Here is a 27,080-nt window from a genome sequence, read left to right as displayed (position 1 = left end):
ATTATTGTGCAGGTTGATGGGTGTAGCTCAATCCCAATCACTCACCGAAAGCTTGCACCAGCCTTTTTAAGGGATAATGACGACGACTCTGACTCTGATAGTCACAATTATGCCCCAGATTTCAGTCCTTTGTCGGATATGGAATTTTAAAATTTTGAATTGTTTTCTGAAGATAGTTCATGTGATGACACACACGATGTTCAAGCGAAAGATAACGAAGCTGACAGTAATGACTCAGAAGTGCAGCAAACAGATGATGATGACGATTCGTTGTCCGGACAAGAAGATTTAGATCCCACACAAGCCGATTCGTCATGGAATGGCTTCAAGATCGTGGGTGATAATATTGATAAAAATATCAAACCATCTTTTCAGCGTCACGAAATTAAAGGAAAATCCCTCCACTATTTTCATTCGTACGCAGTGAAGGATAGAGTGGACCTATCTTCCCTCAGTGATACTACTCGAATCCAGAAATATGTGACCCTGACCCAAGCATGCTTGTGCCGTGTGCAGACGATATATCTTGCATATTGAAAGAAATAGAAATTCTTCTGTCCAGGTATATTTATGTGGTATATAATTGTACTATAAGACTATTGTATGCATGCATGCATGCATGGTTCCATATACGTATAATGTATAACTATAATTATTATAGGGTTATTGTTCAGCACATGGAAGGATACAAAGATCAAGCAACGAAAATAATATGGCATATACAAAGCAAGCAAAACAAGGAGATGGCTCTAAAGTCTCTAGTGGTAATTTAAAATTGTTATGCCACATTATACATAATTTGGTTCGTTTTTAGGTGCCACTTGGGGTACTCCTTCACAATGAAAATAAGCTTAATGAAATGTGTAAGATCCTGGAACACTGTGTGAAGTTTGTTCCTACCCGACCAGCTGAAGGAAAGTACATTCTTCCTAATGGGAGTATACTCGACTTTGATGATACACGATTCTTCAAAATACTTCTTGGTGGCGACCAACTAACAGTGGCCAGAGTACGTGGTGCCCAAGCACTTCGAATGTCACAAGACAAGGCTAAAGACCGACTAGAAGGGATCGTTCCAGTAGTCGAGGATTGGCATGCCAGAATGACACTCATGAAGGTAAGAAAAATGGATATAAAAACTGCATGTGTGTAATTGTAGAACTCGGATTGTTTTATTTATGCATTTGTTCAATTTAGACTATATGGCAACGGCTTTATTCTGTGAAGTCATCACGGGATAAAGGGACTATGTACCAACTGAGAAATTTGATTAATAGGACATCTGTACCAACTGATCCTTGTGACAACATGAACTCTGCTGAAGATTACTTCTTGCTGCTGGTGCATACACATGCCATTGCTGCTGCAAAGGAAATACTTTCATACACCTCGATGGATTCAGTTTCAGATCTTGCCAAAGCAATCACAACCAACTTTACATACGTTTCACATCTAGATTTTTCTCAGCAAACTACTGAAAAACAGAAGACAGTAGATGATAGTGTACATTTATACGCAGTTGAACTATTGACCCTAGGATTGTTGTGGCATGGCTTCCATGATGCCATCAAAGAGGGTGATGGGGAACGAATCATGAGGTATTGGAAGTTTTTGTTAATTCTATTTAAGTCGACCAATCACCCCAATTATGCTAAAGAGGCAGTGAATTTGTTGCTGCAATACAACTACTTGTTTTCTGAAAGGCAAAAGTCTCAACTTCTTTGGAGTAGATGCGTAAATACACGAGGGCTCCCTGGAACCAACATTCCGTGTGATCTTCACATGGAACATCTTAACAGAAGACTAAAGACAGTGCTAAGGAATATGGGAGCAAATGTCAACGACAAAACCGTTACAAAAGCTGGGAAGTGTATTGCTGTTGTGCAACGTGTCTGTCAAGCTTTTGAGGAACAAACTTCTTCTACGGCCTCACGCTCTGACAATCACCCCTACCCTAAATTTGGGAAGGACTTTGACATGGTGCTGAACGTTCTCGAACAAGAAAGAGTCTTTACGTATACAGCAAACAGAAAACATGATACTTTCAGTTTTTCTAAAGGACTACTCGTAAAACTATCTAAGAAGCAGCTTCTCAATAAAGTCCAGACTAGCATTGACCAGATATATTTGGTGTAACGAACAGTCAATTTATGTCCTCTATCATTGTTATTATTAATATGCAAAACTTGTCGTCAACATTATACTAACATATACATATGCATTAATTAGAATCATACGTAACTGATTTAATTTCAGTCATGATGCCAATCAGGCATGTATACCTAGCATAATTTCAGTTAATCAAACTTCTCACAAGACAATACACATAAATCACAGCATCTAGATCGGCTCATTCTTACTGAACCATCGTAATACTTCAAAAAACCTTCGAACAGAAGTTTTCGCCTACAAACAGTAGCATTGCTCACATACTCTTTTAGTCTTTCAGAAGAATGTTGTCCACCCTTTCCTTCAAACAAGGTTGCTTTAGCATCTAAACCGTCTCGACCAGCACGACCAGTCTCCTGGACATATTCTTCCATGTTTGATGGTAACCCCCAATGAAAAATTTGTCGAATATCAGAACAATCTATGCCAAGCCCAAAAGCTGATGTGGCAATTATTAATCGCAGCTTCATTCCAGTTCCTAAAAATGATGATATCACTTGCTCTTTCTTTTCAGATGTCTGAACACTGCTAAACATATCAAACAGCCGGTATTCTGAAAGATTTGGGTACCCAGGAGGATCTGTCATATCTTCACCAAGCTTGCGTGTTAAAGCAATGTATAAATCCGAACAATCCCTATATCTGCGAACAAATACCACAGTTTTTGGGTACGCAGTTCGTTTTCGGCACAGCCCGTAACACAAATCCTCACTCAACCTTTCAAGATCAATCTTTGGTTCTAACGTATAGAAGATATTACCACGATCAGGGGGTAATGCAACCAATACTGGCTCCTTCATACTTAGTCGTTTGGATACAATATTAAAGGTTTCTATAGTGGCAGTAGCTGTGAGAGCCATCACGTTAACTTCAGTGGGTATGATACTGCGTAAGTCACCAAGTGCTGCAAAGGCTCTTCTAAATTGATCCCCCCATGTTTTAACACAGTGGGCTTCATCCACTATTAATGCCACAAGCTTCTTCATGTACACTTCACTCTGGAGCATATCTCTATATCGAGCATTGTTCATAATGTTCTCTGGAGTTATAAAAACTAACTGCACTACTCCATCGAGCACTCTCTTTGTTGCTTCTTGGTCAAGTTGTGCCTCTCCTACAAATTCTGCTTTCAAACCGCTCCGAGTAAATTTAGAACTTTGATCAACCATGAGAGACGACAAAGGGCTGATACACAAAACAATACTTCCAGACGAATCTGCATGTGGAACGTTATAATGTAATCTGTTATAATTGGCATTCATATTACTTACTATAATGCAAAAAATTAATCTGCATTCATTACTTAGATCTATTACCTTTCAGTTTGTCAAATACAAGTGGCAGAACGGCATATATGATAGATTTTCCATATCCAGTAGGGAGTGATACAAATATGTCATGGCCTTCAACAAACTTGAGGACAGCTTCCAACTGTTTATCTTTGAGACTTTCTATTCCTAGTTGTCGGGCACTGTCAGATATAGCTGCAGCTACTCTCTTCTCCATCTCTATTTCTTCACACTGCAAACACATGCACACCCCCGTAGTATTGTTGTGTTTGCGGTTACCGCAATGCATGCCGCAATCATGTCGTAACTAACCACTCGCTGACTCAGCTAGAACGAGTGCTACATTGGAACTTGACCAGGCGTTCTTTCAGATAACGAACGGCTGGTCTCGAGGCTACAGTAGAGTCAGCCTTTGTGAGACCTTTAGTCAGTAGAGGAAGTATGAAAGACTAGAGTAGAGTAGACTATACTGCTGTAATAATTATATCTACTAATCAAGTGGGTCTGTTCTGAACTCAGGAAAAAAAACTGAGCTAAATTTAGATATTTAGTCTCTTTAGTCTTTACTAGGTAAGCCCTCGTCTACGATGTTGATTCTGGCTTACTATCTACGATGCTAACAGCTTTTATTTAGAGTTTGCAATGCGTACGTAGGCATGCTGTAGTTGGGCGGAGCCCGACCGTCCCTGACGGGAGGTCGGGTTGCAAGCCTATCTGGAATTTGTTCTGCGCATTATGTAGTATATGGAACGCCGTTTGCGACAAAATTCAGGCAGAATCTGATAGGCGTGTGCATCCAATATAAAATCGATTTTTGAAGATCGATTTTTAATAATCGATTTTTTACAGTTGATTTTCGATTTACACGTGAACGATCTTTGACAATCGATCTGATAATCGATTTTTGAAATTCGATTTTTGATAATCGATTTTTGATAATCGATTATTGAAATTCGATTTTTGATAATCGATTTTTGAATTGATACTAGCCTCGAATCCAGGCCGATTAAAATGGATTCAAGGCTACAGTTAGGCCACCCTTGAAACTCAGAACATGCACAAACTCCTTCTCCGCGGCCTGGAATCAAAGCTTGGCTTGGTTAGCTATCTCACATGATAGACTTAGCCTCGATCCCAGGCCGAGTTTTCGCTTTTATAACGGTTAGGCGAACAACTGGGCCTGGTACTAGTTGTCTGCGCATGCGTCAAATTTTCATTGTATATTTGTGGTCGGCAAAAATATTTAATAAATCAATAATTGAAATTTGTACACAGAAAATGCACAGAGTGAGTACACAAAAGATGCACATAGGGAGCTGCTTCACAAAGGCCTGGGGAGTTGCCAGTTGTGCTGCAGCACAATTACAGTGACCCAGGGCAACTTCAGGATGATTGAATGCCTTCCAATTATGTTTCAAAAAGATTTAGCAGGCTGCTGGACTTCTGTGATTCTAGGCCCCAACTCGTAACTCAGTTAAATTTTTTGCTTGAGAAAACATAGATTCTCTTGATGTCTCTGAGCTACCCAGCAACGCTCGAATGAGCAGGTCATACTCCAGTCCTGTGAGTATAGGACAATATTAAAAGAAACCAAAGACGGTTAAACCCTTACCTCAAACTGTCCAGTCTCGTCTGTTAGTATAGCCAAGAGGAGCACTGTTGGGATAGCTGGATATTAGCCATTGCTCCTGTACAGAGAAGTAGACATTTTAAATACGTGTAGATCTATACATATTAAATTTCTCGGTTATAGTGTCATTGTGTCGACGAGCTGATGATGGCAGCACCAAGTTCTCCTAGCTCACACTCTTCACTTGATCCACCATATTAATGATGAAACTATAGTCTACCTACGTACCGGTAGATCTTGCCAAACATGAACAATACTTGATAGCATAGCCATAGGGCCCACACAAAAATATCTGACCTTTAATTAACAAGCTTGACAAAGCTTTATACCTCTTCCCTTGTTGTTCAGTCTTCAGAATAAGCTTCAGAGAAGAGAGAAGCTTCAGCTAAGAGCCATTCCAATCGATTCCAATAATGATAAAACGGGAACTGACTTCTAGTACACGATAGTACACGAATATAAATGTCACGAAAGTGAACGAGAATATCCATTCGTCAGAATCTGACGAACGACTGACGCATGCGCAGACAACTAGTACCAGGCCCAGTTGTTCGCCTAACCGTTATAAAAGCGAAAACTCGGCCTGGGATCGAGGCTAATGATAGACTATATAAACGCAAAAGCGAAACATTATTGTTTTTTGGAACCATAAAAAAGAAGGGCCATAAGTCACAGTAAAAATCATTAATTTTAGAACTGTTCAGTTGATGCTATCTTATTTAGTTCCTTTGTGCACCCATTTTTGTATGCTTTCTCGCCAGCACTGTTTTATTTGGCTATCTTGTGTGTGCTTAGAGAGCTGAGAAAGAGTTTGGTGATTCCAGATAGAATAGAAGTCATGAATAGTGGCTTCTTCAATGCTCTAAGGATAGTCTCACGTGATACAGCTTTAGACAGGGGCCCCCCAGCCCACCTCAGAGCAGCTCTAAAATCGATTATCAAAAATCGAATTTCAATAATCGATTATCAAAAATCGAGTATCAAAAATCGAATTTCAAAAATCGATTATCAGATCGATTGTCAAAGATCGTTCACGTATAAATCGAAAATCAACTGTAAAAAATCGATTATTAAAAATCGATCTTCAAAAATCGATTTTATATTGGATGCACACGCCTATCACATTCTGCCTGAATTTTGTCGCAAACGGCGTTCCATAGTAGTACTGCTATGAATATTATTATTCTCAAGTGGGTGTTAACCGACTTGATGACGTGAACCACAGGATGGCACAGCAATACTGCATGCGGTTTTGCAACTAGATGCAAGCGGAAGTGTAACCAAGCCACGTGAAAAATACTGCAATCTGATAGGGCGCCACTATAGTGGCGCTAGAACAAATCCCAGATAGGCTTGCAACCCGACCTCCCGTCAGGGACGGTCGGGCTCCGCCCAACTAGGCATGCTGTAGCTTTTTGCTCTGTCAGGCTCCGCCCAGCTAGTGATTGCCCACGTTCATTTTCACTCGTCTACCACTTGTCTACCGTCACGCGACTTAGCAAGGCAGGCTCTCCTTTTTCTTAGTCTCTTCCTTCTTTCTTTCTTTGTTCCTCCAATTAGTCCCGTATTTTATCTTATTGAACTATGACAAAGAACAGAAAAAGGAGAGGCTGCGAAGGAGGCTAGTCCTGAATACGGACCGTAAATAACGGGCCTGTTTCAGCCTGTACCACCCACATCCTGCTTACAGCCTGTGCAGCCAGTGTATGCGCATGCGCTGAGGGAAAGTTGCTTAGCTACGAAATCCATCAAGAGACTGAAAAGGTGCTTCAGTTTGATCTTCTCGTTCAGTTGCAGCTAGGATGGATGGAGTAATTATATTATTTATGGAACTGACTGCCAAGGCCAGCTAGCAAGAAAAAGAGAGAGAGTAAGTAGAGTCTAAATAAGGAGCTAGTATAGTAGGTCTAATTAATACTCACTTCTGTCCATTTATCAGCTGCTAGATGTCTCTGCAATTCTTCTCTCACTGTCTCTAGGAGTCCAGCTCTATAGGCTACAAGGTGTGCTTATGTGGTCATGTATAAATAATTATGTTGACGGAGTTATTTCGTATTGCAGATCTGGTTGCCTCTGACGCAGGTTGTTGACTTCTTCTACAATGTTATAAGTGAGTGCTCAGCTGGTTTTTAAAATGTTGGTCCATATACTGCTTATGTATAGGAATACACATCTAAAAAGGAGGATATGCACCTCTACACGACTACTAAATAGGTGAGTATGAGGTATATAAAATGCATGTAAATGTATCCTATAATTATGATAATTATTATCTACAGCTGTCTGTGTCATCATTACTTTACGAGCTCGAGATTCAGGTTCTATTATTGACTCACTTACTCGAACGCGTTTACGTATGCACACATACAGATGTACCTGTGTCTATGTCATCATTACTGTACTGATGAGCTCGAGATTGAGGTTCCTTGTCACACTACTTGAGAATGTGAGCCAATTAATAATTATTTAACTCACTTTAAACTCGTGTACTGATGCACACATACAGATGTACATATATAAATTGGAATGCTCATGCCATCAATGATTTCTACTCATCATGACCAGAAGGTATTTTACAATAATAATTATTGTCGTTTACATGCTTTAGGTTAAGTTACTGGCTGTGGACATGGCTGGTCTGTGACAGTACAAACAGTCAAACAAAAAATTTATAATGTACATTATTTTCTTTGCAACCATAATTATTCACATGTACGTCTTCTTTATACACAGTGACAGAGGACATGGCTGGTCTGTGGACAGTACGAACAGTCGAACAACACTTGTAAGAAACATTTTCTTTGCAACGATATTCACATGTCTTCTTTATACACACAGTGACAGAGGACATGGCTGGTAGTACAAACAGTCGAGCAAACAATTTATAATGGTAAGGAACATTATTTTCTTTGCAACCATTATTCACATGTCTTCTTTGTACACAGTGACACACTCGAGCAGCACAAGCACTAGAAGAAACATTCTTATTTAGTGTTGTAAACTGTCTAACTGTCTGGCTATGTTTGTTTACAACACTTTGTTGAATTATTCATGCCAAACTCAGCTTTTAATTAACTGTATAAAAGCAAACCGGAACTAACTGAGAACATAGGGCTGCTTACAGGCTGTGCTCAGGCTGCTTACACGGCTGATTACATGCTGAAATCCACAGGCTGCTAAACATGCAGTATCTAACCAAACAGTTGAATACACCACGTGGATTTATACCTGTAACTGGCCCGTAACAGGCATGAAACGGCCCGTGGATTTTTGGCTGTGTGGTGGTGGTGAGTGGTGAGGCAGCTAGCTAGCCAGACTAGAATTTATGATTAAATTTTTGACAATGGTGAGACTTGCTCAAGTAGTATTTCGTATGGCACCATTGCTTCTGACATTTGGCCTGTGTCAAGAAGGTAAGTCATGTGTATATAGGAGGTGTAAAGGAATCTTGATTAAGATCTTTGTCTTGATTAAACCAGAGACCAAGACTTAACTACTTGAAGATGACTGTAATCTGATTTTAATAAGCTTAATGTGTGTATAGGCCTACTGGGTTTTAATGCGTAGTTTAATAATCATACTGTATCATACTGTATCATATTTATTTGGTGTAAGGCGACCCTCCAGTTATGCAGCACCCTCGATCTTGGGCAATTTTCTGACCTATAAATCTACGTTGACAAAACTTTTTGTGTCGCATTCTAAATGAAGGTTACCCACCCCACGTACCTAGCCTTGATTCCAGGCCACTTGAAACAACGAACTATACTTAAATTGATTGTGGGTACACCCTAGTAGTTTAAATTACGTATTGGTCAAATTTGTCCTACTTGACTAGGGTTACACTAATACACTGTAGTCAGGGTTGTTGTTGGAGATGAATCGATCTGTCGCTTTTTTGATGATCCAAGTGGCTTAAAGAGGCATTTCATCCACACACTCGATGGATTCACATGCGATGTGATAGGAACTGACAACGACTGTGTGGAGGAACTCAGACGTAGAGGAGTGGTTACTGGTGATTGTGGACTTCTCACATCAACGTATTCAAAGTGTTTAGTGAATCGTACTCTAATAGCGAATGAGTGCTGTCATCAAGGACAGCAGCAAAACTGTTCAAATGGTAAGTAATTACTGTTGCGAGTGCTCTACGGATATTATTGCCCAAGCGGAAGTTCGAGAAGCTCATGTAGCTCTTCGCCTCGAGCTACATGATGCTTCGAGAACTTACGCATGCCACTATTCTGAGCTGTACGAATATTTAGAATACAAAATATTTAATTGGGTAGTTCCATTATATACGGTATGTAACATCGGAAGTAGATATCGTATCACTAGAATATTTTGCGAGTGAAAAACCTTTGTAAGTGAGCAAAAAGTTGACCCTTTGCGATTTAACTATTGCAAGGATCGTGTGTATTGGTAATAATTTGGGTTTTGCAATTTTATTGTTGCAAATTGATCAAAGTTTTGCATAATATTTAAGGTTACGGTATACAGTTCCCACCCACGCTCAAATTTGCGTGGGTGTTCAATGCAGTTCACTAGTAAAATGGCTCTCATTCTGGCAATGGTCACTTGTCGTCAATTCTAAGCATCAGGAAACCCCTCCTTACCGTATAGTCTGCTGTTTCTTATTATACGAATAAAGGGGCAGGGTGACTCGAAGAGTTTTTCCCAAGAGAGTAAGTTGAAACAAAATTACGGCCATTTCTAGCTGTTTTTGTAGGCTAATATGGCGACTGTAGAGTAGTAACAAGGATATATTTTTTGCTGTAAGGTCTCTATGAACAAGATCTCTTCGACTCGCCCTCCAGTAAGTCTTTAGGCATCGAATACTGGTCAGAAAGACAACCTGGAAGCTATGCAGTCAACAAAACTTGATGCCAAAATTTTCAGTTTTTTCCAGCTGACCTCACAGACCACTTCATTGGATTACAAGACATAGATACTTTTAGCTACAATAATAGCTAGCATTGTTTCATGCTCTCTTTTCATTGATAATCATTGCAAGTTACAAAAACAATGTAGTGATGAGAAATAAAGAAAATAAATATCTTATGAATTATTCATGAGCAATTAGTATACATGTACCTTACAATTGAAACAAACAATTGTGACATAACCTCAAAGAGACCCTGTGCCACTAAACTCATAAACTCTGGATTTCTCCAAGAAACCTGCTCTCCTTTAATTGATGGAATCACCTATAAATGCTTAATTAGCACCGACTACATTTATCTTGTCTGCTGTATATTGCATAAAGAGGGTATTCGCGAAACAATCTCTAACTCCTGCACTCCAAGTAAGCCTTTACTTCTACGTATAATTCAATTAATCTTCAGTAGCAACCTCTACTCAAGGCACTACCGGACTGACAGGTACATGTACATGTATGTAAAAAAAAAAAAAAAAAACTTGTTCATTACCTTGATTTTTGTGCAGACATTTCAACTGCTGCAACCTCAACTGTGCCCAATCTCAACAGTACAGCAGGTATATAAGTAAAGTATTGTTCATGTTCTGATTTCATTCGCTCGTCTTTCTCACTGCAGATATCCCTGACCCACCCATGAAGGATGATAATGGTGATATTTATAGGATCCCTATCGTGTACATGTCTAATAATTATCTCCACTCCTTCAGACCCATACATTCCAGTATATTATGTTTTTGGAATCATCATCGCCCTTATCATCGTGGTGGTGGCGGTAGTATTCAGCGTCTGGTGTTATCATAAATATAAACTTAAATGTGTTTCTCCGTCAGTTCGTGATGATCCTGGTGGAGATAACCCACCTAATCAAGGTATCAACAACTTCAACCAGAATTGTGTGCATATAATTATAACATTGATAATTATTTGTTGTGCAGTAGGAAATCCAATTGTTGCGATTCCTATGGAAAATAGAGGCGCTGCCGGGGCCAGGGGTATTGACACTGACGGTCGTAGACAATCCAGTCCATCTCAGGAGAAGTCCCAGGACGCAGTAAGATTAACAAGCCACTCTTATGTGTTACCATAATGTGTTCTTTAACTTGCAGTCTCAAGATGGATCGCAAGTACCGTCTACTACCGATACGAAACTATCTGCTAAAGAAAATGAATTGCGAAGACGCAAGGTACGTGTACATAAAACTCTTACAGAAATGTAAACATTTACAATTACTGTCTTTTAATCTAAGCTTCCGACTGAGGAAACTAGACAGGAAATCACGAAAGAAGGTAATAGCATGTATGATGCTGTCAGTACTTTGACAACACATTTGATATCTTTACAGACTCAGACTGGCTCCCTACTAGGACAGCTGCACCTTTCAGTGAAGATTCGGGCAAGGGTTGCACATCTAAATCTGTCATGCAGCCTTTCCCTAATACCTACAAGCCTCCTACTGTCGATTCAATCGTTCTAGTAAGTCCGTTAGAAAAGGTTGTGATACGTTGTTATTAATAACATGTACGCCATTGTCTCTGTAGGACATGTCTTCCCCCAATGTACCGACTGCTTCTCAAGCTTCTGATGATGGAAACTCATCCTACGGTATGTATAATTATGCTCCACACTTTCCATACAAGTGTAGCAAATGATTATTTCAGTGAATTTGTACATGGGACATGAGCCTAGTGGTAACGTGTAAGACGGTCATTGTAGTGAATACATTACCACCCATGTGATACAAGCTTGCCACTAATGATTCAGAAGTGTGTTCAGCACAAATACGTATAATTTAGAGAGTTGGGTAGCTGTGTGCACAGCATACATGTACATGCACTGTACAACCCTTTAAAAGGCACACCTTACATGTACACACAGTGGGCCACATACTAGACTCTGAGTAGCATTTTTGCTTTTTGCCATTAAGTTAGGTGAAAAGGGCTGTACTTGTACTTAATGTACCTATGATACATGTACATGCGCATACAGTACGTATACTGTTATAGTGTACCTGAAGGAGCATGTGGTGCAGGTGCATGTATTCTAATGTTTATTGTATCTATTTGAGTGCAGTCCCTACACCGCCCAAGTCATCGTCCCTGGTTCGAAAGCAGGACCTCGTGACAGCACATATGAGCCACCTGGGTGAGTCATGCACCACTTAGCTTGATAACTCAACTATACCATGAACAAGATGCTCATACATAGAACATTCACCACGTGCGTGCGTTGAGCTTCATTGCACAGCGGCAAACTTATATAGCCTTTTACCGTAATGATCTTAACATTATAGGGGATGATCGTGAATCTATAAAGCAACGATTAGATCGATTTTTGTCACCTTAGAAGATCGTACAAGTTTCGATTATAATTAGCCTATTATTTTTCAACCACTGTCTCGTGAAAGCAGTCCACGAAAGTGTCTAACAGCTCACACACACACACACACGCACGCACGCACGCACGCACACACACACACACACACACACACACACACACACACACACCAATCACTCTCCCCCTGCTGTGCATGCACAGAGTAACAATGAAGTCCTCCATCAAATTAATGTTAGACTGTTACATAACTGTTGTTGTTTAAACATTCGTTATTACGATGCCATAAATACCCATACAGAATGTAAAGATGGTACCCAAGAGAAACCTTCGATGTCCTCTGTCGTACAAGGTTATATGCAGAGTTTGGATCAAGGTGAGTGTCTGTGCTTTCAGACTTTTTTTTTGCTGCATTTGTGCCCGGCAGTTATAAATTGTCAGTTTCATCTCATGAATGGGAGGGAGTGGTATGTACATATGAGTGTCTGATAACAGTGTGAGTCTGATACGACAGTTCCCATTCTCGTATGTCTATTTCAGTACTACATGTACGTAGCTTTTGCGTGCACATGTGTATAGCCTAGGGCATTATCTCGAGGTGTATTTACGTTGACTCCACTTTTATCATTCCTCAGATGACCAAGAGGCAGATGCATTTGTAGTGCAACAGAAGGTCAAGGTTGGAGGGGACATCTCAAGTGCTGTGGCTCACAAACAACGGAGCTGCTTTAAATCAGGAGGTACAGGTATGATTCAGTTTAGTGTGCTAGTACCCAGTACCTACAAATGAACAGTGTATTGCATGACGATTTCATGCTATTGTATTTAACTGTGATTGCTTATAAACAAATTGTGTATAGCAAGTGCACAAAGCCTCACACGTACGCATGTATCTTTTAGAAGTATTGTTCTCTTGACATTCTTAGATGACGAGACTCATGGCTCTGTCTCTGGGAAGGGCCCGCTAAAGAAGCACAAGTTCCCACCAGCTCACTTTGGAAATGTGGGTGTGGCTATCATATGTGCACTGACCCTGGCTACATTTGTGTGTCATGGAAGGGGCTACACTTCTACTACTCTCCATCCCTCTTTAGGTAAGTGCAGAGTCTCACAGAAACCCCCAACAATGCATGGAGTGCCCATGCTGCAATGCAGAGCTAGTTTATACGCACTATGTAACCAGTCTATACACCTTGCTGCCTGCCTCGTTGAAACTACATGTACTGTATGTGTGGCCCTTAGAAGCTGCACTAATCTGTACTGTGTAGCACTAGCCTCGATTCTAGGCCACTCTTCCTCGAAGAGTGGACCTGGTATCGACTGCTTACGCATGCATGCGCTAACCATTAGTCAGATACCGGCTAATGCCGGATAACAATTAACGTGTATGCTCAGTAAAACAACGACGTCACAACGAACGGAAGTGGGTGGAAGGAAGTAGATAGAAAGTTCGATTGAAGGTTTCTAGCCCATCTGAGAAAGAACTGATAGCTACCCGTAGCCTGCTATGCTAACAAAAGACCCACAGCCTGCAACAGCGTGGATGACAATCGTCTGAACGGAGTGAAAGCTGACACTAGCGTAATGGGCAGGCCACGCCCATCTATTACTATACTACTGCTACTGACTCTATCAGAAAGAAAATAGCTGTACATAGCTGTACAACAAAACTACAGCTCTGTCTCTAGCTAGCTAGCTAGCTAAATAGCTCTGTGTATGACTTTCAATACTTTGTCAGAATATTTTCGTGATAAATTCAGGGCGTTTTACGGGGGAAAATATCCAATAATGTTGCGCATGCGCAAGCAGTCAGTAGCAAGCCTTCTCTTCAGGGGAGGCCAGTGAAGGAGGCTAGTGTAGCACGTGCTTAGAATGGCAGGACTTACTGCTTAATTGGCAGTGGCTTATTAGCTACCCAGAAGGTCTACAAGAATAATGATACATATATTTATGACTCACCAATTTACCACAGAATGCTGCATTGATTAATTGCACGCTCATTACTTTTTGTATAACCATTTTCAAAGTAAAAGGTTATCTCTAGTAAGAACATGCCAATACAGACTTGTACATGTCGGTACTTACTCGCATTTAGAATCTGTAGACAAAAAAGCTCACATGAAACTTTGCCAGTTATAACGTACATGTCATGTTATTTATCGGAGTTTATTTGATTGCAGCTTATAAGTACCGATGGTTTGATAGAGGCACACCCTGGATTAGAGCTCTTGCAGACAGACTGGCATACCCCCAGATGTTTGACCTCCATAATCTAGGACTAGCTGCATACTGTGGTATCTTCCCGATGACCTTAACTACGTTGAGTACCCTGTACAACCAATGTCAACGTAAGACTGCCGACCCAACTGTGAACGATCAAACCTCTTCTCTAGGTAAGTGCCTTTTCATAAACATTGATGACATAGTGCTACCATATCGCATACATTTATATCGCACAATTATTATTGCCTTTATTTTCCCATTGAAATTGTGGCGTTTAATCGAGGAAATAAGATAACATAAATAACGTTTTCGTGGCGCCTTATTGTTTATTGAATTATCAGATTGTGCCCCAGCAAAATTAATGGCCTGCAATTTGCCTGCCTCGTTTATTGGCTCACTCGTTGTCCCCTGTTTCGGATTTCGTCTCAGCGATGTAGTGTAAGACGTACATGACACGTTTATGTAAATATTTGTACAGCCTAGAATCAATGGTGACGTATAACCTATTGCGCATATAAGCAGTTTAATTTCAGATCATGCTCTACAACACGATTTTCACCACAAGAAATAACCCGCTATACGATACCTATAATCCAATGTCAGTGGTAGGACAAGCCACTACTGCTGCTTAGTAGAGGAAGTCTGACATGCGTGCACGAATCACTACAAGTTCAGTGCATTGTGGCCTGGACGTTATCACACGACCGCAATGACATCAATGTACTGAACTTGTAGTGATTCGTACACACATGTCGGATCTCCTCTGGTTGCTTAGCGTCCAACGGGAAGTGTCAGCAATTTATTGTTTCTAAAGTCAATTCCTTGTAAAAATTTGCCATCAGCATGTACGAATGCATGTTTGCTAGTGAAACCATTGTGAATCAGCAGAAAATTTAACACTTTGCACTCTAATTTTTGTGTTCTGGCAAGGATCGTGATGTCATAGAAATACTAGATTTTATTTTTGCGAAACTTTAACACTCACAAAAAATATTTGCTTATTTTTGATGCTCATTAGTAGTCATAACACATTCTAGTGATATCATTGCCTATCTAATATGCTATATTTGGAAATCAGTAAACAAAAAGCTCACGTGAAACGTTTCAGTAACATGACACATGTACATTTATCGGAGGTTATTTGATTGCAGCTTATAATTACCAATGGCTTGATAGAGGCACCTGGATCGGAGCTATTGCGTACCCATTCATCTTTGGTTCCCCTAATCTACGACTAGCCGTATACTGTGGAATCGTACTGACGACATTGGCCCTCGTCATCATGGCAACAACACTCATCTCTCTGTTTGACCAATATCAGCCTGGGCCCATCCGTGCTCCTTTAGCTGTAAAGTATTGTGTTTCTCTGGGTAAGTGTTTTTTGTATTCGTTGTGCTTTTCGTATACATACCGAATTAATTTTATACATATCCTAGCTGAAAGCTCCTTGTGGTACATGCTTAGAATTTCACATGCACGATACATTAATTTCTTTCATTGCAGCTGCTATAAAGTCCTGCAGATGGACTGGCATAGCACCTCATGTGAACATCCCTCCCCACCTCTCATTGCAGATTGGAGCAGCATCAGCATTTTAATTGTAGGATAGAACCGGCAGTTAGTGAATTATTTATTTTATTTTATTAACTGTGAATTTTATTAACTGTGAATTATTCTGTATCATTATGCCTCGAGGCGTAGCCGCACAAGGGATACGGTAAAGCTGACTGTGTGTGTGTCTGTCTGTCTGTCTGTCTGTGTGTGTGTGTGTATTCCAGCTATAACTGCTCAACGGTTACAATGCGACGAAAACTAACAGCTTCTATAGGCTTCTAGCCACGTTCTCTTGGATTTTGATTCGTGGATTAGCAAACTAAAGCTTCTTTCTCGAGTTATGGCTAGTTTGACTCACATTGAAGGCTGTTGCAGTCTCTTCAGAATCTTTCATAGCATCATCTGTCTGCACAAACTTTCTATTCAACATATGAGTTAGCCTTGCACTAAAGCGCTAGCTTTTTGTTAGCTACAATACTCAGAAAATATCTGTTAACACAGCTAGCTAGCTAGCAGTAGCCATTTGTGAAATTGATCTCTTTGGACACACCCTTTAATTATTCCTGTGGATGTAATGCGCATGCGCGCTCATTCCCCATGTGTGAGAAAATAATATCCAAGATCCAGATCCAGATCCTCCTGGCAGAATCATCTTTGTCTTGAGGGCCTGGTAAGCCACAAAACACTACCATATAACAATATAGATAACAATATGCATGTACACAGGTCTTTTCTTCTTAGATATTATATACACTGAACTACAGATCCTGGAAGAATTAATTTTCTTCTTTCTTGATGTCCTGGTAAGCCACATAATACAATAAATAACAACTTACAATAGATGCATGTAAATAAGTCTTTTCTTCTCAGTGACTTTATATAGATAAGCTAACTTTAATATAAAATTCATTATAGATAACACTCTAATACTTTTGAGCGAAAGCAAAAACATGGCGAGAGGCATTAGCACAGCGCCAGCTTGAACACTAGTTATGATCAGTGGCTGCATTTTGTGTCAATTGCATGGTAGGCCTATTAGCCGCGGGTTATACTTATAGGCTTAATTAGCTTTGGTTCCAGGCCGCAGTTGAAAGGGTTAGATTCGAGGCTAAGACTGAATATAAAGCTGAATGCAGCGAAGAATATGATACTGATAGTATTCCATGCACTATCAAACAGAGGACTCAGAGGATTAGAAGAAATATAATGGCTTCACTATTGTTATGGAGTGTGTACTTGTTCCTAAGTGTACTGTCTCATGCTACTGCACAAGAACTTGGTGAGTATTCTATTACAGCACCAAATGCATGCAGTCATTTGTATAGATAGCTGTGCATGCATGGATGAGATAGTACAATATTCTTTTATCAGCTAACTTTCTATGCTACAGAAGTTTCCTTTGAATTTGAGGTCGAACACGTTGTCATCAATGGCAATGGAGCCGTTGCTCGCTGCACGGTAACTGGCTCCGACTCATCACTGGACACTATCTCTTCCTTCATCTGGAAACACAACAATACAATCATAGACCTAAGCAGCAGCACTAGGCACAGCGAGTCTGGGAGCAAAGGAACGAGGAGGTTGGATATTACTTCACTGATGTTCAATGATGCAGGGAGATACAGTTGCACTGTTGAATTTGTTAATCTTCAGCGAGTATCATCTACTACAGATACACTTCAAATTGGAAGTAAGAAATTTTACATGGGTGATAAAAATAAGTCATAAATTATGACTATAACGTTATAGTTCACAGTTTTGTATTATTAAACACCTAAGTTCTATTAATTTGTAGCTGAGATTACAGTGGAAGCAGAATCCCTCCAGTATGCTGTAGCTGGTCAGACCGGAGAGCTAAGATGCACTGCACAATCTTCTCCTCCACCGAGCATCAATTGGTACAGAGATGAAAGTGATACCCCCCTACTGCAACAGTTTGACTCAACTGCCAGTGATTTTGGCGTGTATCGAATCTCCAATGTGCAGACAGATGATGCTGGCCTCTACAAACGTCGAGGATCGTACAGCTTTGGGAGCGAGGAGAAAGAAATTCAACTACTCGTTCTAAGTAAGTTGTATAAGTACACATCCATGTGGTTTACTGTTGCCCTTGTGATATTTTTGTTTGGTATATCTAGAGGAACATTTTTATGTTTGTGGTTAATAGAAACCAAGCTATATATAGTGTTTGTGTTTGTGGTGAAGTCTCGTTTCATTCCTCTTTCCGTGAATTCAACTATGAAAGTTAAAGGGAAACGTGTGTGCATACAAACAATGGCCCCCCACATACAATTGCCCAACACTCATTCAAATAAATTATAGAAAGTGCCCAACAACAGAAAAATTTGAGTCAAGCATCCCTCATAATTCCCGAAGCCTTTGCCAAATTAGCCAAAATTGAGAGGTTTCTTCCTGCTGCATAATATTATTAGCAGTAAAATCAATCGGATTGATACAGACAAATAAGAACTATCACGGTATATGTATGAGGCTACCAATGAATCGCTATGTCTTGACTCGGGGGGGAGGGGGGGTGAGTGGTCTTGATCATGGGATGTTGTTCCTTGTGCTTCTCACTATTGGTAGATTCACTCTATGGGATCATTAGCATTGTATAGCCAGCTCTCTGACCACGGCATTGTCCGTAAGAAACCTTGGGTGATAAAACAGGAAATAGTTTGCTTCCCACTTGAGATCAGTGTCTCACTCACGTAAGTGGCTGTTGTGGTCTCTTGTTTGTACGTATAGTGATTTACTTTGTTTACTACACAACTTGAGCAGCCAGGTTAGTATCCATCACTAAGACGCTCTGCAATAAAGTTTAACCCATTAACTAACTATAATTATGTGGCAATACAATCTTGCATGACAGGAATTGATTGACAGTGTGTGAATTTTTGAGCAGTAGCTACAGTTCAAATTTCAAATACCAGCACACGTTATATGTGTAGGGTATCTGTTTACATTGTTGAGTGTCACCTTCCTTTCTACTCTTTCAAATGCACTGCATACAAAACTAATGACCTGTAGCAAATGCTTGTAGTCAAATGTCACTGTGTTCGGTTCAACCAATGTACAGTTGTGTCCGACACATCGACCTTGGAGCCAGCAAGTGTGGGAGAGATTTTAATGCTTCTGTTAGTCACACTTGTACAACAGCAGTCAACATGTAATTACCTCTCGATTATGTTGTTAGCACCCATAGTGTGCATGTGTGCACTTCATGCATAATGTAGTCATTGGATGCCGTATACATTTGTCGAAGAAATCAGTCTGTGAGTGTATTAATAGCATTTCTTCACTACTGCAGATCCACCGACTGTCACTGGAACACAGTTCGATGAAACAGTAATGGTGGGAGCTACTTTCAGCCTCTCCTGCACTGTCAATGATGATGCAACTACGGCTGTTCACAGTTTGAATCACTCGTGGACGTTCACAGTTTAATACAATGCAGATTAGTGCAGCAGATATGAGGTACCGTAAAGTGGGAAATTTTCGCAGATGCTATATTTTGCTCCAGAGCCCTAAGTAGAAATTTTCGTGGGTTCTAATAATACCATGCAGGAAACCGTACCCACCAATATGTTTGCATGTGAAATACCAGTGCGTGGGAGTTTATCCCAGTTTTAATTTTTGTACTAACTATCTGCCCTCGAAAAATACAAAATTTTGCACCATAATTATATTAAATTACGAAGTCAAAGGTCGTTTTTTTGGGAGGGAGGGGTTGAAAAATTATGTTGAAGTCCTGGTGTTGGTTATTCTACAATCCTCGATTACAGGCCGCTTAAATTAGTTTTTAGCAGCCTGGAATGGTTTAACGTCTATTTATGTATATACTTTTTATAAGAAAATTGCTGGCTACAAAATCACCTGCTGTACAGTAGGTTAATCATTTTATCTCTTCATTGCAGCTGCTGAACCTTCAGGTGGACACTCGCCCCTCATTGATGATTCATTCAAAACCAGCAGCAGTCCCTACTACATCCCAAACTTAGTTTTAATTACTGTGTAGACTCCTAATAAGACTTATTGTGAAATGTACATTTTTAAAGGTATCATATATCAGGTTCTCTTTCTTGCAAGTTTTTACCTGATCGCAAACGAAAACTGAGCAATATCACATACCGTCTTTATTCAATTTTAGGTGACACTTTTTTAAGCAATTATAAAAGCAGGGGTCGAAAAATTATAGTTTGAAGCTTGCGTCGCATGTTTAGAGGGATTAATATTCCAGACCGCTTAAATTGTTGTGTCAAGTGACCTTGGAATCGAAGCCATGCAGGTGGCTACATTTGATTGTGACCTCCATTTAGGACGTGACATAAAATTGTTGCATTGTTGTCAACGCCAGTTAGTGGTCAGAAATAGTCTGTCGCATAATTATTTTCACAAAAAGTGTCATATATTTCGAGCATGAGTATATATACTCAATTTTAAACTTACGCATTAAATTTTGAAACCATGCATACTATGTTACGATCAGATTACAGCCTTCAAGTGCTGGTAAATTAAACAATCGTATGGTGGAAATTTCCGTTTTTTTGTACTGTAGAGCATCATCTAAAAATCAAAAATTCTGCAAATATAGCTGTAAAAAGACCTTCTGCAGATAATATTTCTGCGAATTAAACTCATATGCTGAGTTAATTGTAAATGTATAATGAATGCCGTAAAGTACGAAATTTCAAATTTCTAGAACGTTAATTCTTAGAACTAATCATTTAGATTTTTGTAATACTGCATGCGGTATAATTAATATCGTCATGATAATTATGGATACTACTGTACTGTAACAGCGGGTATATATATTTCCAGGGTACGTATAAATGCGGCTTTTTGCTGATTAAGCATGTATATACAACTGTACCGCGAACATTTATATCGCATGCATACATGCTGCAAGAAAGCCGCTATTCTGCGGAAGTTTAAACCCTCAAAATATGCCTGCTATATAATTATGGCATACTTTGTACACAACCGATATTCTTATTCATTAATGGTATTATCAGCACTATTTCTGAGCAATCAGATATACAACTACGTAAGTTGAGTTGAACCTCTTAATTGATCTACATCATGAATTAATACTCAGCATAATGAAAAGCTCTGTGCCTATCACTCTACTATTATGGGTATATACAGCGTACAATAATATATTGGTAGCTAAGCAGTTAGCTGCATGGCTTCATTTGAGGAACCCTGCATTCATATGGAAGAAAAATATGTAAATTAATAACAGTTACTGCCGAATAATGTTTTGCGAGCATCAAACATTTGCGAGGGTTGATCAATTCGCAACAATAAAATCCTAGTAAATATATACACACGATCCTTGCCAGAACGCAATAGTATAGATCGCAAAGGGTCAAATTTTCTGCTGCTTTGGCTCCTAATTTGCAAAGGTTTTTTCACTCGCAAAATATTTTAGTAATACGGTACAGTCTAGAGAGTAGAATACCACAAATTAATGTAATGTATGATAGGAACATTTTGTGCTGCTACCTAGGTGAATGAATAAGCTACAACATATCCAAACATGTTTCCGTAAGGTGGTGGGTTGTGGTGATTAGTAAATAGTGGGTAATCGGGAGAGAAAAGACCAACGGTTTCTGGCTAAGGTCTGGGACTTTGTCGCATAGTTAGGCTATGTAAGGTTCTACATAATTATGTTGTTTACATAATTATATCTTAACATCCTAGCTCCGCAGTGCTCAAAATTGCTAGTTTTTAGTGCTCTTTTGGTTAGTGTAGATTATTCATTCACGTACACAATGGTATCAGCACAATTTCAATCTTAAGATACGTTTAAGTACAACCAATCTTCTCTGTATACGCCCTTGGTACAACTACTCACACGTTTGTGGATTCTACTCTCTAGACTCTGAAGTACGGTCACTTTAATATACTGGTGACTGCACGAAATACGACCACGTACGTACGTACGCTTGCCCCAAACTACTATGTTTATTGGCCGGATATGATGTTTTGGGTGTGGTTTGGCAGATAAAATTGGTTCTATGCCCATCGGATAAGAGTTGTATTAGCAGTTAAAATAATTCATAATCCTCGAGAAAGAACCGCAAAATTAGATTTGAGGCATAATTATTTTTTTTATAGGGTCAGCTATTTCTGAAATAATTATGGCCACCTCGCTATTCCGGCCAAACTACAATGTACACTATCCTAATGGTGACCGGATTAACGAGAGTTTACTGTGTAATAATACAAACTTACCAGTGAAGACGCTTGGGAGGCACCTGCATAAACAACTACTCCCGTATCACACTCAACAAGAGGCTGCAAAAGGACACAATATATTAGTGAGCAGTAGATCGACTGAACAATAATTATACGTATTTGTAGGTGAATAGTCTTTGCAGTCACACACTTATAAAACATGATATAATTATAAGAGAGCTGCATATAGTCAGCTTTGAAATGATAAGTCAGTCTCACACATGCATGAGTCGACACGACTTGTAAACACCATTGTGTAATTATGCATAATTGCAGCATCAGCAAATATTAATACACCTTATTTTGCATCGGCAGTGTGTATACAAGTCGTCCACTCGTGGAAGAACCATCTTCGGGCTGAGTTCCATGGGAATGGTCAGGCGTATCCGGTACAGTACTAGGTAGCTCCACACATACATGGTGGGGGTTAGCATTGGAAATGCCATTTTCCTCTGGTTGGTTTCCCTGCAACGATATAAAATAATAATACGATATAAAATAATAATTAAAAAGGCAAAAAACAAATATAAATTGACGGTCAATTGTATTAATAATACATAAACACAATCACATAACCGTATAATTATGGCTAAACATTTTCATGAGATGCAAAATTTTGCGTTTTTCGGTAACGCAAAAATTAAAACTGGGATAAACTCCCATGCATGCACAAGTATTGCACATGCTAAGCTTAGCTGGCAATGAAACGCAAACATTAATTTTAGCTGAGGACAAATTGCACTCACGAAAATTTCCCGCAAATTTGTACTGAATTGTTGGCGTACCATTTGATTAGAAAAGCTGGGAGGGAATTCGGGTTGCACACCAGATTGATCACTGTTTTGGCTTCCCCTGTGAGTTGCTGAACCAGGAGCTCGATCTCCTATACGAAACATGGCACTAAAAAGTTGGTTGTTACATTTAATAATAGGAAGATACAGGTGCACGCACACTATAATAATAATAATATTTTTTGTTTAAAAAAAGGTATAATTATAGCTTGAACAAAAGGTTAGGTAATACATTATACATTACCGTATAGCGCGAAATTTTCGATGCAATTACATTTCGTGGAATGGCCTCTATAAAAGCATTTCGTTGCACAATGTTCACGGAATGACTGCTTACCAGAAGCCACACCTTTAAATCTTTATCTTTGCACGTTATAGCAGGTAATTCTAACAATTTTCGTGGACTTAATTTTCGCGTAGGATTGCTAACCCACGAAATCTGCGAAAATTAAACCCCTTGAAAATTTCACGCTATACAGTATTATGTAACTACAGTAAAACTTCCATGACAGTTAGTTAGTTGGTAAATATGATGTACATGTATACCTCTAACTCTTTCTTGCACTGGACAGGGTTTACTCTCAGTTTCACCCGAAGGTACTTTCCTCTCATCTTGAACAGGTACATTATTGATCTTCACGTGCTCAGGGAGGTTAACAGCATCTTCTTTAGGTACCCTCTGCCTCACAATGTGCCTAGCTGCACCACAACCAACAACAACAACAACAACAACAACAACAACAACAAAGACAACGATACCAGAAATAACAGCAGCAGCAATAAGACCTTTTTCCAATTCTCCTGTGACATGGAAGAGCAAACGCCATAAAGCACAATGGTCATACTATACTACTATACTATACTTATTACTAACGTTTGTGAATGATGAGTGTTGCAGAATCAGTCGTATTTACGATTGGTGAATCTTCGGGTGGAGTTAAAACTTGCGCTCTCAACGTATACCGACCAACTTGCAGAGAGGTGTTGGGGAAAGTAGTACATTGATGGTCACCAACAGTAGCACCCTCAGGGAAATGCACCTCTCGACAAGTATCTAATCAGAAGTATACAATATTATAACGTATAAAGCACACTGCACAGCAAATCCTACAACGTACCAGTGAAAGAGTCCAGATACACGTCAATAGTGATCTCAGACAAGACAGTGCCATTTGTGATAACCAGACACACTTGTGCATCACTTCCCTCCGTTACTTCATACTCGTTCGGTTGGAACTTGATCACAGTTGGAACTGTGTGAAGAACTGTGTAAAGTAGATTCTATAACCTGTACAGCAACTACTTGTACTTGATGTATGCCCTAAAATAGGAGTGAAAGTTTCTACAGCCTTCTACAGCAGAGAAATGCCTTAGCTATAGTGTAGAGTTTTAACGAAAACGGCAACATTCATGTTCAAGTAGTATGAACAATAAAATCAATGTTGATTGTGGTTGCAGTACCTGATGGAGTCCTGTTGGGGGTAGGCCCGGGAGAGACTGTAGTTACAGTGTCTACAAGAAAATTAATGTAGGTAAGTTTATAAACTTAACCTGTTGGTGCTACCGTACCATGGATTAAAGAGGGAGAGGGATTGGAAACGGAAGTGTAGCATCACGTGACATTTTACATTGAATTTGAAGCATGGGACCAGAGAGCTTTTGATGTTAATCCGCGTTACGGTTGCGCAACACGCGGGAAACAATGGTTCATGAATTATGATCACTGCAAGATATTTAGAGCCCCCCTAAAACGTCATTCTATAGCTAAACGTTCTTTTGTCACGCTATGAGATATTTATGTACCAAGAATTCTTCTAATATTATAGCTAAGACTGTGCAACTCATCGGTGTACTGTGTCCCTGCATATGGTCTCAAGTGTCAGTTGGAAGTGCAAGTGAGTACAAATATAGTAGAATCTATTGCAGACAGCAAGGTACTATCTATAGCCTAGATTTTACTCAACGTTTATATACATAGCCTCGATTAAACCCCGCGGCATAACGCGGATATAATTCAAGGTAACTTCCATTTCCAATTTCTCTCCCTCTTTAATCTATGGTGCTACGTACATTGTAAGTGACCACTAATTAGCAAAACAATTTTGTTAAGACTTACTTGTAAAACAAGACATAGAGAGCAGATTCTGGTTCACCTTCGCATAGACCGAGCAGCATACAGGTTCTGTGTAGGCTCTACTTACATTGCAAGTATACGTCACACCGTCATCTAATCCAGAGCATACACTCTGCAAAGATCCATCATCGATGAGGATCTTGGAGCAGGGCCCAGTCTGGGTGATATCACATTTATTGACACCCATATTTATGGTGAAGGCGATGTCGGCCTCACTCGGTTTGTGACAAATAATTGTTTCCCACATCCCTGCAAGGTTCACAAAGCATAATACTTTAACATCAATATAAAATACCGGCACTATACTCTCTCTGACCTGACCGTAAGTACTTTAGAATCAAGTGATAAACACAAGCCACGTACACGGCTGTACTAACTAAACACAAAACATTATTTCTAAATGACAAGAATTAATAACAACAGCTAAACGCGAAATATTAACAGTTACTAATAACTATTTGTTCCCATCTCAGTGGCCTGGAATTGAGGCTATGGGCATATGGCCCGACCTTCACTATACAGCCTACATAATATAATTATGCATCCAGGGTGTAGCCAGGATTTAGCAGAAGGCACAAATTAAGTGCTTGTTTATTAGCCGCCCAGCGCCGAAAAAAGTTAGAACGTATAAGCCACATCTCTTAGTAATGATATCATAATTAACCCAAGTTGGGCGTGGGGCCAATAGGAAAACAAAACCTTTTACACCCATAGAAGCGCTTTTTAACAAATTAAGGAATTCAAGGGTATTATGAATTTCAGTAAAAGTTATGACAACATAATTATGAAGGTCAAAACTAAAATTAATAGACTAGGAACGCTGTGTAAACGCTCCTGGTAAGCTAGCGAAAAATCTCACCATTGGATCACGTTTCATCATCAATCACCTTGGACAAATCCATATAAGGTAGTGACTAATGGCGCGGCAAATCATGTGATTCATCCTAATTCCTATTCCCATTCCAGCTTAAAAATCAATTGCCCTATATATGTATAGCTGGGAGTTCGAGTAGCCTCGAATCCAGGCCAATTATTAATCGACCTGGAATCGAGGCTGAGCTGGGAGTTGCTCACTATGAGTTGTACATGTGTCCAGGCATGTAGTGTCTACGTTGTGACATAGGTGTGTATTAAATTAAACTGCACCAGGGCGTCCTCATTAGTATTGATAGGCGTGACTTAAGCCCAATTCCAGGGCATTGCCGGGTTTTGCCCGGGCACATGCACTGAAAATAATGTACATGCTATACGTACTCATGCCGACTTCTCAATTATCGAATGAAATTCTTCAACCTACAATGCTACAATCTTCATGTACCGTAGTTGATGTAATTACAGCGCCAGAAAAAAATTGCGAGACTATTGCATGTACATAAAACAAATGAATTTATATGGTGCTATAAGTGCTTATGGCCAACAATTTCGAATTTCGTTTATAATTAAACTGGCGCTGTGAATTACATAAACTACGGTACTCCTGACTAGACTACATATGTACTCCTGACTTGATTACATACGTACATGTACATATACATGTATGTACCTGACGCTGAGCCTGAAGTGATTTCCGATAGAAATAAACCGGCCAGCATCACTGTTGCTCTTATTAGCCATATTTTGATCATGATACTGAAGGGCTGGCCGTGGGGCCGGCCGATCCCAAGGTGGAACGAGGGCCTAGGGTGGGGATAAGTTGGTAGGTACTAGGTATAATTTTATGAGACTGGAGAGATGTTCCCTGGTTCCCAGAACTCGAGTTAGACTCCGCCCAACCCT

The 27,080-nt window shown here is 39.7% G+C and overlaps 5 protein-coding genes and 2 long non-coding RNA genes across 33 annotated transcripts; 4 read left to right on the top strand and 3 right to left on the bottom strand.

Annotated features, from left to right (window-relative positions):
• Nucleotides 1–417: 417 nt before the first annotated feature.
• On the top strand, nt 418–2,185 carry LOC135352506 (uncharacterized). Its single transcript, XM_064551681.1, has 4 exons — nt 418–562; nt 662–764; nt 815–1,117; nt 1,198–2,185. The coding sequence occupies exons 1-4, from the start codon at nt 498–500 to the stop codon at nt 2,134–2,136; spliced, it is 1,410 nt and encodes a 469-aa protein (XP_064407751.1). The 5' UTR covers nt 418–497; the 3' UTR covers nt 2,137–2,185.
• A 112-nt stretch (nt 2,186–2,297) lies between these two features.
• LOC135352507 (uncharacterized) lies at nt 2,298–3,851 on the bottom strand. Its single transcript, XM_064551682.1, has 2 exons — nt 3,486–3,851; nt 2,298–3,385 (listed from the first exon to the last, which is right to left on the bottom strand). The coding sequence occupies exons 1-2, from the start codon at nt 3,745–3,747 to the stop codon at nt 2,298–2,300; spliced, it is 1,350 nt and encodes a 449-aa protein (XP_064407752.1). The 5' UTR covers nt 3,748–3,851.
• Nucleotides 3,852–4,681: 830 nt separating this feature from the next.
• On the bottom strand, nt 4,682–5,696 carry LOC135345920 (uncharacterized). Its single transcript, XR_010397932.1, has 2 exons — nt 5,071–5,696; nt 4,682–5,019 (listed from the first exon to the last, which is right to left on the bottom strand). It is a non-coding gene; the product is annotated as an uncharacterized LOC135345920 (long non-coding RNA).
• A 799-nt stretch (nt 5,697–6,495) lies between these two features.
• On the top strand, nt 6,496–8,163 carry LOC135345909 (uncharacterized). 3 transcript variants are annotated; one of them, XR_010397917.1, is made up of 9 exons: nt 6,500–6,958; nt 7,028–7,091; nt 7,150–7,198; nt 7,252–7,302; nt 7,368–7,406; nt 7,459–7,534; nt 7,595–7,656; nt 7,822–7,978; nt 8,034–8,163. It is a non-coding gene; the product is annotated as an uncharacterized LOC135345909 (long non-coding RNA). The 3 variants fall into 3 exon arrangements; XR_010397924.1 differs by lacking the exon at nt 7,368–7,406 and having other exon boundaries at nt 6,496–6,958; nt 7,595–7,764; XR_010397916.1 differs by lacking the exon at nt 7,368–7,406 and having other exon boundaries at nt 6,503–6,958.
• Nucleotides 8,164–8,241: 78 nt separating this feature from the next.
• LOC135345713 (uncharacterized) lies at nt 8,242–16,260 on the top strand. Of its 23 annotated transcripts, none has more exons than XM_064543306.1 (19): nt 8,247–8,501; nt 8,948–9,211; nt 10,357–10,393; nt 10,452–10,481; nt 10,534–10,584; nt 10,644–10,676; nt 10,735–10,896; nt 10,963–11,078; nt 11,134–11,211; nt 11,275–11,314; nt 11,371–11,501; nt 11,567–11,630; nt 12,099–12,170; nt 12,661–12,735; nt 12,995–13,105; nt 13,286–13,453; nt 14,540–14,752; nt 15,734–15,952; nt 16,086–16,260. In XM_064543306.1, the coding sequence occupies exons 2-19, from the start codon at nt 9,170–9,172 to the stop codon at nt 16,178–16,180; spliced, it is 1,737 nt and encodes a 578-aa protein (XP_064399376.1). In that variant the 5' UTR covers nt 8,247–8,501; nt 8,948–9,169; the 3' UTR covers nt 16,181–16,260. The 23 variants fall into 23 exon arrangements, with proteins under 23 accessions (XP_064399321.1, XP_064399313.1, XP_064399304.1 ...); XM_064543298.1 differs by having other exon boundaries at nt 10,437–10,469; XM_064543281.1 differs by having other exon boundaries at nt 10,437–10,481.
• Nucleotides 16,261–16,335: 75 nt separating this feature from the next.
• Nucleotides 16,336–20,332, top strand: LOC135345892 (hemicentin-2-like). Of its 2 annotated transcripts, XM_064543346.1 has the most exons (5): nt 16,376–17,415; nt 17,527–17,826; nt 17,932–18,204; nt 19,447–19,613; nt 20,054–20,329. In XM_064543346.1, the coding sequence occupies exons 1-4, from the start codon at nt 17,343–17,345 to the stop codon at nt 19,581–19,583; spliced, it is 783 nt and encodes a 260-aa protein (XP_064399416.1). In that variant the 5' UTR covers nt 16,376–17,342; the 3' UTR covers nt 19,584–19,613; nt 20,054–20,329. The 2 variants fall into 2 exon arrangements, with proteins under 2 accessions (XP_064399424.1, XP_064399416.1); XM_064543354.1 differs by lacking the exon at nt 19,447–19,613 and having other exon boundaries at nt 16,336–17,415; nt 20,054–20,332.
• An 852-nt stretch (nt 20,333–21,184) lies between these two features.
• Nucleotides 21,185–26,983, bottom strand: LOC135345868 (uncharacterized). 2 transcript variants are annotated; one of them, XM_064543338.1, is made up of 10 exons: nt 26,848–26,983; nt 25,287–25,553; nt 24,632–24,682; nt 24,289–24,435; nt 24,045–24,224; nt 23,717–23,971; nt 23,165–23,262; nt 22,677–22,844; nt 22,377–22,439; nt 21,185–21,341 (listed from the first exon to the last, which is right to left on the bottom strand). In XM_064543338.1, the coding sequence occupies exons 1-10, from the start codon at nt 26,927–26,929 to the stop codon at nt 21,306–21,308; spliced, it is 1,347 nt and encodes a 448-aa protein (XP_064399408.1). In that variant the 5' UTR covers nt 26,930–26,983; the 3' UTR covers nt 21,185–21,305. The 2 variants fall into 2 exon arrangements, with proteins under 2 accessions (XP_064399408.1, XP_064399409.1); XM_064543339.1 differs by having other exon boundaries at nt 24,289–24,423.
• Between the last annotated feature and the right edge of the window lie 97 nt (nt 26,984–27,080).

This window comes from Halichondria panicea, chromosome 1 (genome assembly GCF_963675165.1).
Source record: "Halichondria panicea chromosome 1, odHalPani1.1, whole genome shotgun sequence".
NCBI classification, from domain to species: domain Eukaryota; kingdom Metazoa; phylum Porifera; class Demospongiae; order Suberitida; family Halichondriidae; genus Halichondria; species Halichondria panicea.
The sequence above is the reverse complement of the archived record's forward strand: the minus strand, read 5'-3'. Positions and strand labels throughout refer to the sequence as shown.

What these genes read in the sequence shown, in the direction of transcription:
- LOC135345892 (XM_064543346.1), top strand. Translation starts at nt 17,343, where the DNA reads ATGGCTTCACTATTGTTATGGAGTGTGTACTTGTTCCTAAGTGTACTG. An exon ending in AGATACACTTCAAATTGGAA is followed by an intron (nt 17,827 to 17,931) that starts GTAAGAAATTTT and finishes ATTAATTTGTAG; the next exon opens with CTGAGATTACAGTGGAAGCA. An exon ending in AATTCAACTACTCGTTCTAA is followed by an intron (nt 18,205 to 19,446) that starts GTAAGTTGTATA and finishes TCACTACTGCAG; the next exon opens with ATCCACCGACTGTCACTGGA.
- LOC135345713 (XM_064543164.1), top strand. Translation starts at nt 8,414, where the DNA reads ATGATTAAATTTTTGACAATGGTGAGACTTGCTCAAGTAGTATTTCGT. An exon ending in CAATCTCAACAGTACAGCAG is followed by an intron (nt 10,585 to 10,643) that starts GTATATAAGTAA and finishes TTCTCACTGCAG; the next exon opens with ATATCCCTGACCCACCCATG. An exon ending in ACCCATGAAGGATGATAATG is followed by an intron (nt 10,677 to 10,734) that starts GTGATATTTATA and finishes CCACTCCTTCAG; the next exon opens with ACCCATACATTCCAGTATAT.
- LOC135352506 (XM_064551681.1), top strand. Translation starts at nt 498, where the DNA reads ATGCTTGTGCCGTGTGCAGACGATATATCTTGCATATTGAAAGAAATA. An exon ending in ATAGAAATTCTTCTGTCCAG is followed by an intron (nt 563 to 661) that starts GTATATTTATGT and finishes TAATTATTATAG; the next exon opens with GGTTATTGTTCAGCACATGG. An exon ending in CCAGAATGACACTCATGAAG is followed by an intron (nt 1,118 to 1,197) that starts GTAAGAAAAATG and finishes TGTTCAATTTAG; the next exon opens with ACTATATGGCAACGGCTTTA.
- LOC135352507 (XM_064551682.1), bottom strand. Translation starts at nt 3,747, where the DNA reads ATGCATTGCGGTAACCGCAAACACAACAATACTACGGGGGTGTGCATG. An exon ending in TGTATTTGACAAACTGAAAG is followed by an intron (nt 3,386 to 3,485) that starts GTAATAGATCTA and finishes TTCCACATGCAG; the next exon opens with ATTCGTCTGGAAGTATTGTT.
- LOC135345868 (XM_064543338.1), bottom strand. Translation starts at nt 26,929, where the DNA reads ATGATCAAAATATGGCTAATAAGAGCAACAGTGATGCTGGCCGGTTTA. An exon ending in CTCTATGTCTTGTTTTACAA is followed by an intron (nt 24,683 to 25,286) that starts GTAAGTCTTAAC and finishes ATTTTCTTGTAG; the next exon opens with ACACTGTAACTACAGTCTCT. An exon ending in CACTGCCGATGCAAAATAAG is followed by an intron (nt 22,440 to 22,676) that starts GTGTATTAATAT and finishes GTCCTTTTGCAG; the next exon opens with CCTCTTGTTGAGTGTGATAC.